Below are 8,216 nucleotides of genomic sequence, written 5' to 3' on the forward strand. Positions count from 1 at the left end.
CCTGTTGCAGGGGAAGGTGATTCAGGATTTGTCTGAGAAATGCCCCTGTTGATGGTCTCCATTTCCATTTAAACATCGGTTTGTCTAGTCCTTGTATCCACCAACTGAGGGTGCCACCTATTAATCATGCTGCTTGCCCAAGGCACTGATGTTCTCTCTGAGCCCACAAGTTTCCGCTGTGTTGCTCGGCTGAGATCCAGTGGAGGTTTGCTGGAGTACCATGACTGAAGAAGTTGGTTCATCTGTTCCTGGTTGGTGATTCCCCGCAAATGATCTTTCTCTTCTTTTTCCCCCTTCTCTTCTTCTCTGTGGACATTAAACCGCCTTAATTTGATTTCTGTTTGCATGCTCTCAAAGAAATGGAGGATGCACTTGTGTGCAAAGTCCCGGGCATGTTCACAGCAAGTTTCATCAAATATCTTTTGTTCCATATCAATGTAATTGCTCCAGTAGCGAGTCTGCACAAAGGCAGCCTGATTGAAGCAGGGCCTGAGAGAGCGGGCAAGGAAGGCAATCACTATAAGGATCAGCAGTACACTCCATCCAAAAGCCTAGAGGGTAAAGGAGATATAATCAAGATCCTGTGAATTTTACAGCAAGCAAGACCAAAACCAGTTGCAAGGAACCAAAAATATGTCGGCAGACATCACTGTCCTATAGTGTCACAGACTAATAATCTTTTAAGGAACCTCTCTGATCCTCTAATCCAGGGTAGGGAATCTGTGGCCCTCCAGATGTTGGACTACAAATCACATCTTCCCTGACCATTGGTCATGCTGCCTGGGGCTGGTGGGACTTGGAGTCCAACAGCTGGAGGGCCACTGGTTCTCCACCCCTGTTCTAGTCCAACATTCTGCAATCACAGGAGCCTCCAGAATATTTATTTAAAATATGTCTAGGTCATCTGTCAGAGCAGGGTACAACAATAAAATATATATAATAAAAACATTGATGTGGCAATAAAAGCAGCAAATGTTCCAAAAAACAACATCAGCGTAAGTCAGAATCTACAACACAACTGCAGCTATAATGCAGTCTGAAAATACATAATCAGGAGATGGCTAAAGTAAACAAGCAAGTCTTCAGGGTTTTCTTTAAAAAAGCTTGAAATGATGGGGTCTGGCAGGACCCTGATAGAAAGTTATTCCAGAGGTGTGAGGCCACTGCAAAAAAGGCCCTTTCTCATGTACTCACTTACCTACCTGCCCTCACAGGTGAGCAAGTGAGAAGGGCCTCACTGGCTGATCTTAAATCAGGCAGGCTGGTATGGGTGAAGGCAGCTTTTTTCAAACTGTTTTTAAGTCTTTAAAGGTTAAAACCAGCAATTTAAATTGGGCCCCGAAACACACTGGTAACCAGTGCAGCTGGCACAGTATGGGTGTTATATGATCTGATTGCCTCACCCCCACCAACACTTGGGTGGTAGCCACATTCTGCACCAGCTGAAGTTTTTTTTTGGCAATCCCACATACAGTACATTACAGTAGTCTAGCCTGGACATCACTAGTGGATGGATAACTGAGGCAAGGTAAGTCCTCTCTAGATGAAGATGGGGACCTTGTGTGTCCCATGGATCATATCTGTCCCTTTCCTGACATAGATTATAGAAGCCAATTAATAAAGTGACTGTTTTTTTCAAGGAATGACCATCCAAGAGAATAATCTGAAGATGAGCTTATCTCTTTTGAGGAACTCACTCTAGACTCATTTCTCTTTCAAGAGCAGGAGCAGGTTTATGGTCCCAAGGAGCTTTTTAGAGGTTCTACAGAGTGAGGTCCAATAGGTGCATGTTATTTACCTGTGACCAGCATCTGAGGTACCTGGACACCGCCTTGCGGGAAGTGTTATTCCTCATGAGCACGTCATCCTTGCATGGGACCTTGGAGAGCAAGTGCTTCACCTCATCATAAGATGTGATGTTGGTGGCAAAATCTGGAAATTTATCAGGGTCAATGGAACTGCTGAAGGCACAGACAAAGCACTTCCCATCAAGGAGAGTGACTAAGATCCAAACGACGGGTGCAATCATGGCCCTTTGCAGGATGGAGGAACACATGTACCTATGTGTTGGATAAAGAAGCACGAGTTGAGCTGACATCCCTCAAGACTGGAAGTTTCTATAAGCTCCATCACACCAGGTGTTAACACACTCCCTACCTCGCTTCTCCGCCCGTGTTTTCCTTCTTCAAGTTACTTCCTCTTTCAAAAGAGGAAGTACCCAATGAGCACGAGGCCTATTGAGTCCACTGTTCTAATGGAGCTGCTTCTCCTGCACACAGCAGGACAGAGTAGTAATTCAGAGTTTAAAAAAACATCGGACTTAATGAGGTGGGGATTTTTTGTCGCTCAAGGAAGGCCAGAAGGCATGCGGGAGGCAGACGACGTCATGTGAGAGACCTGAGTAAACTTCGTGAGTGCCCAGTAACGAGCGTGCAATAAAACGCTCATCAGATGGAGCTTTATGTAATCATAGGCTTGCTTAGCACAGGCAATAACAAGGAAGGTGAAAAAGAAATCATGCTTTAATAATTTCCAGTGTGGGAATCATGTTAATTTGCTGCTACAAAACAGCAAAGATTCTTGTGGCACCTTAAAAACTAACACATTTATCATATTAATTTTATTTATTATTGCATATATATCCTGCTTTTTTTCCTTCAAGCTTATGTGGATGGGAGTCCACTTAATCAGATTTATATTGCTGAGCCCTGCTACTCTTGGGGAGGAGGGAGGACCCAGGAGCGAGCGGCACACTGCCTGCGGAATCTGGGGTCGTCCTGGGACCGTGGGAAAAATTGGGATAAGCACAGTGCCATTTATCCTGGGACAACTGAGAGGTCATCCCTGGTTGACCTCAAGACCAGCTGTACATCATTTGGATGCACAGGAATGACCTCGAGCTGACACCAGGATAAACGGCTGGTGTAGACATGGCCTATGGTAAACAATTCTTTAGAGGGCTTCCTTCTGCAAAGAGCAGAAAACCATTGCAGGAACTGAAAAATGTTAATAGAAATTATCTGGAGTGTAGAGTCTTAAGAGATGGTCTTTAAAAACACCCACCCACCCCACCAGACTATTCAGTTTATAAGACAAGAGCAAAGGAGGTATATGATAGATATACATATAAAATTGTATGTGGATTGGGGGGGCATGGGGGGAAATAGTGGTGGTGGTGGGACAAGGTTTAAGCACTTCCTCCCACTTGCTGCTTCTTCCTGCAACCTCTGCCTGCCTCTGCATTAGTATTATCATTGTGAAGTAATTGTGGCATTTGGAACCCCATATTTACCTTGTAATATATAGTTCCACCTTAAGTGCTTGTTCACAACAGTTTCAACCTGTGGCATCTATGGAAACAGGCCCACCTTGCTGACTTTTGGCTGTGCCATCCCAGGATGAGCTGGTCAGGGGGATACCATGTTGATGCACTGAATTCAGTCCAGACTGACATTTTGCATGCAGGACGCAAAAGCTTCATAGATCTTTCCTTTTGAGTAAGTTTTAAGATGACAAGCAGAGAGGCAAAAGCTTTCTCCTCAGAAATGTGAGAGAAATTAGTCCTTCTTGCCAAGGGCTAAAGGAACTCACTGGATCATCTGCTTAACATCTCAAGGAGAACCATGCCTTGGCAAATTTTTGGCCATCTGTGAAGCTCACTCAGGTACCAGAGGAAACTGAAAGGGACCTTTGAGGTGAAGTTGATTCCAGGCAAATGTACCTGATATTTGGGTTATTGTCAAATCCAGATGTTCAAAAACCATAGATGGGTCCCTAACGTCATGGGATTACAGACAGCACAGTAATAATACTAGATGTACTCTTAATAAAACTAAAGAAATGCCTTAACAAAAGTAGACATGGTGCTGGAGATCTGTAACTAGGATCTTCAACTTAAAAAAAATAAAAACAATTTCATTCAGATCAGGACTGCAGTGCAGGGGCAGGGGAACATTGGAAAGGGTTAATGTCCCATTTTCCCAGTTGAAATCATGTATTTGCCCTGCAGGAGGATATTTACAGGTACCACATGGGTATCTATATGTTTGGGGAAGGAAGGAAGGAAGGAAGGAAGGAAGGAAGGAAGGAAGGAAGGAAGGCACCAATCTAAAGACAAGAGGACAGGAAAACTCAAAGTGCACAAAATGCACTTTATGTGGCTCAACGCATTTCAAAATAAGTCTTCCTCTGGAGCACTGTAAACCTCATAATTTCATGCTCTCCAAATATTCATTTGCAAATGTTTCCCTGTGTTTTGCCCTACATGGCAAATGCCAGGTTTGGAGGAGGGGGTGAGTGGAACTGGGAAATGATGCAGGGGAAATGGTTAAAACCTCCCCACATTACAGTCTTGATCTGATTTGCCACTCTGATACTCCGAATTTAAAATGAAATGTGGCACATCCTATTCCCACATCACCTTTAGTTTGACTTCCCTAAGTTTGATGTGTCTGTGGAAAGCCTGCATTCAGATCTTGTCATGTCTCGGCATGTATCTCGGCATGTCTTTCAGATATCTCAGCTTGGTTGCTTCATCGTCGTTTGAAACTTAATATGGCAAAGACTGAATTGCTTGTTTTTCCTCCTAAACCTTCTCCTCATCTCTCATTCTCTCTTACTGTCAATGATGTTACACTTACTCCAGTCAAGGAAACTCGTAGTCTTGGCTTTATATTTGATTCCTCGCTCTCCTTTATTCCTTATATTGAGACAGTAGCTAAATCCTGTCGTTTTTTCCTGTATAATATTGCCAAGATTTGATCATTTTTGTCTGTCTCTTCTGCCAAGACTCTTGTTCATGCATTGGTTATTTCTCGGTTGGACTACTGCAACCTTCTTCTCACTGGCCTTCCTTCTTCTCACATCAGTCCGTTGGTTTCTGTTCACCACTCTGCTGCTAAGATCATCTTCTTGGCTCGCTGCTCTGACCATGTAACTTCACTTCTGAAATCTCTTCATTGGCTTCCAATTCACTTCAGAATCCAATATAAACTTCTCCTGTTGACCTACAAAGCTTTTCACTGTCTAGCTCCTTCCTATCTCTCCTCTCTCATCTAACACTATTGCCCCGCTCATGCTCTTCGCTCCTCTGATGCCATGTTTCTCGCCTGCCCAAGAGTCTCTACTTCCCTTGCTCGGCTTCGTCCATTTTCTTCTGCTGCCCCTTATGCCTGGAACGCTCTTCCAGAACATTTGAGAACTACAAGTTCAACCACAGCTTTTAAAGCTCAGCTAAAAACTTTTCTTTTTCCTAAAGCTTTTAAAACTTGATTTTGTTCTTTATACTGTTAGTTTTACCCTACCCAGTGCCTGTTTACCCTAACCTGTGCCTGTTTGCATTCTCTTCCCCTCCTTATTGTTTTATTATGATTTTATTAGAATGTAAGCCTATGCGGCAGGGTCTTGCTATTTACTGTTTTACTCTGTACAGCACCATGTACATTGATGGTGCTATATAAATAAATAAATAAATAATAATAATAATAATAATAATAATAATAATAATAATTGTCTTTTCCACAGATATATTATGTGTCTTTGAGTGTGACACTGTTCTTCACTTCAGAACTGGGTGTTGTAACGACTCTGCATGAGAAATTATCATAACATATTTTGCTGAGGAATAGTGACATCAAGCAAGGTAAAGACTGTTAACTATAAGGATTAAAACTTCTATATAAATCTTAAATAAAGTTAAACTAATAACTTCAAGGAAGTAAAGATTCCACAAACAAACATAGGAGAAAAAGAGGCAGTGGATAAGTACACTAGGACAGAAATCCCCACCTGATAATGGCTACATTCTTCTTCCTGTCCCCAGCTGGTCTTTTCCACTCCTCAAGCATCACCACGAACTGTCTGTTCACCATGAGACCACAGAGAAAAAGTGCCACTGGTGGTATAAACATTACTCCCAAGCCGTACGCCATGTTGTATTTAGCAAGGCAGGGGCAGTTGAAGTCAAAGGAGGTGTACATTTTGACACTTGCCAAAGCTAGCAGCCCACAGATCCCATTTGTCACCGACTCTGAATTAGACTGGAAGTATTGGAAGATCATTCGGAATCGATCCATGGTGTTGGGATGAATGTAGGCTTTTTCTCCGAAGGAAGTCTGGGCTCGTTTCAGAGAGATGAAGCACCAGCTAGCCTGGACTTGGCACTGTGTTTAGCAAGCTTTTTAACGTCTGTTTAGTTCAAAGCTAGGGAGACAATAGGCAGAAAGAGCAAACAGTACAGTAGTCGATTTTGCATAGATGGCCTTCTCAGCTGTCTTGTGTCCCACTCACATTTACATTACTGCCTTTGTTGTGCTCTTCTTGGCTTCATATCTAGAAACCACCCTGTTCACTTCTCATTGGCATCATTGTTCCAGCTGTGTTTCTTATCCACGTGTTCTAGGATCAGGGTGAAACCTGTCTGGGGCTTAAAAGAGGATGAATAGCATGATCCCGGTATTATATTCCCTCCATTAAACAACAACAAAACACTGAACTCCTTTGAATGCCAACCAGCTGCAGCCTACAGGTATGATGCAGTATTTACTCTCCAGGGGAGAGGGAAATGTAGTGGTTGTACCATAGAGAAGCTGTTTTCAAGCATTCAAAAGCTTACCCCCACCTTTCCCTGCCTTTCCCAACAGTCCTCCTTGTGTTGTCCAATGATAAATCAGCACTGATGGTTGTGAGAAACCAGGCTAGTCAAATGAGATCGTTTGCTTTGCTTACAAGTTTCTTCCTGGATACTTCTTGTGAGAAGAATTGGCTTCAATACAGCAGCTCTTAAACTGTGTGAAAGAATACAGGGAAATGCCGGGCATTTCCTGCCCGGCATTATCATTGGTGTGTGTATTGTGTCATAGCTTTGCAAGCTTCCCAACTGAAACAAACAGAGTTGTTGATAAACCTGCTTGCTTCACAATATTAGCTATGTGAGATCGTAGGCATGGGACATCTTGGGACTGTTGTGTTGACAGTAGGGATGTCATAGAAATCCACAATAGAATCAAATGAGTTCAGATTTCTACAAATCTGACCTATGGATTCCACAGTGAACCAGCTTCTCCCATGGATTATGAGGATTTGTGGACCAGGTTTTTTAATTTCTGGAATTTTATGCAAATTTAGTCATAAAAAACACGTAAAATAAGAAAACAGCTGAAAGTATGGATTTCCTCCATAGGCTAAAGCATGAAAATGCACATTTGAGGGTGGGGGTGGACTTACGCATTTTGCATATACAAATTTGTGCAAATTTGTGAAATTGAAAGAATTCCGAATCTGTCAAGGAGCGAACAACAGAATAAAAGACACCTGACAACCCACAAAATGCAGACTGGAAAAGGTTTTAGAAAATCTGTACATCCCTATTTGATAGTGAGAATTAGTGCCCTATGGGCTCCTCAGCACTGTTACTTATGTTCTGTTCATGAGCCAAGATGAGCAAAAGGGATAACGCAGTGCAGTGTGTAACATGACCATTTCTCACAGGTACAGTCTACTTCTGGCAGTAGAGTATGGCCTTTTTAAAAGCTTCAGAGGCAAGCAAGGGTCAGCTGTCAATTCCAGAGGTTGACAGGAACAAGATGAAGCTCCCTCTGGCCTAGATGATAAACACCAGGTAGCAGATCTCCCTCCTCTGGTGATGGTGGAAAAAGCAGGAGCAGAACAAGCCCTTTGAAGCACTGCAGAGGGAGTGAGACCCAGTCATTAGTCCACAAACTAATTCAAGGTTTATTAAGGAACCTGGAAGCATATGGCTTTAGGAGTCTGGGGCAGCACCACTAAGTTGGGAGGGGGGTTCATGTCTAGCTATATAGTAAACACCAAGATGGAAGTGTTTGCGTGGTACCTTCATAGATTCTGGAGTTTTAGCTTGCTGCTTGCAGCCTGTAACAATACAGCATGGCAACCAGCTGACAAGGCCTCTGGCTCAGAAGCCTTTAATGTTTATCCTCCCCTCTCTTATCATTATTCAAAGGGTGGACCTGCTCAAGGGATTTTCTGTTACAGTCCCAGTGCCCCATATATGATGATTGATGCTTAACAAAATCTAATTTTATCTAATGGGTTAGTGTGACCATATGGAAAGGAGGACAGGGCTCCTGTATCTCTAACAGTTGTATAGAAAAGGGAGTTTCAGCAGGTGTTGTTTGCATGCATGCTGCACCTGTTGATATTCCCTCTTCCTCACAACAGTTAAAGCTGCAGGAGTATAG

At 42.9% G+C, this 8,216-nt stretch overlaps 1 protein-coding gene across 1 annotated transcript; it reads right to left on the reverse strand.

Annotated features, from left to right (window-relative positions):
• Positions 1 to 68: 68 nt before the first annotated feature.
• Positions 69 to 6,074, reverse strand: CALHM3 (calcium homeostasis modulator 3). The gene is made up of 3 exons (XM_063133244.1): positions 5,788 to 6,074; positions 1,799 to 2,060; positions 69 to 551 (listed from the first exon to the last, which is right to left on the reverse strand). Exons 1-3 carry the CDS (start codon positions 6,072 to 6,074, stop codon positions 69 to 71), a joined length of 1,032 nt encoding a protein of 343 aa, XP_062989314.1.
• Between the last annotated feature and the right edge of the window lie 2,142 nt (positions 6,075 to 8,216).

Source organism: Elgaria multicarinata, chromosome 8 (assembly GCF_023053635.1).
Source record: "Elgaria multicarinata webbii isolate HBS135686 ecotype San Diego chromosome 8, rElgMul1.1.pri, whole genome shotgun sequence".
Lineage (NCBI taxonomy): Eukaryota > Metazoa > Chordata > Lepidosauria > Squamata > Anguidae > Elgaria > Elgaria multicarinata.

Bases quoted from the DNA above. Each gene is read 5' to 3' on its own strand.
- CALHM3 (XM_063133244.1), bottom strand. From the start codon at position 6,074: ATGGATCGATTCCGAATGATCTTCCAATACTTCCAGTCTAATTCAGAG. The intron at 2,061-5,787 runs GTGGGGATTTCT...TCCAACACATAG, and splicing joins AAGAATGTAGCCATTATCAG to GTACATGTGTTCCTCCATCC. The intron at 552-1,798 runs GTAAATAACATG...TTTACCCTCTAG, and splicing joins ACCTCAGATGCTGGTCACAG to GCTTTTGGATGGAGTGTACT.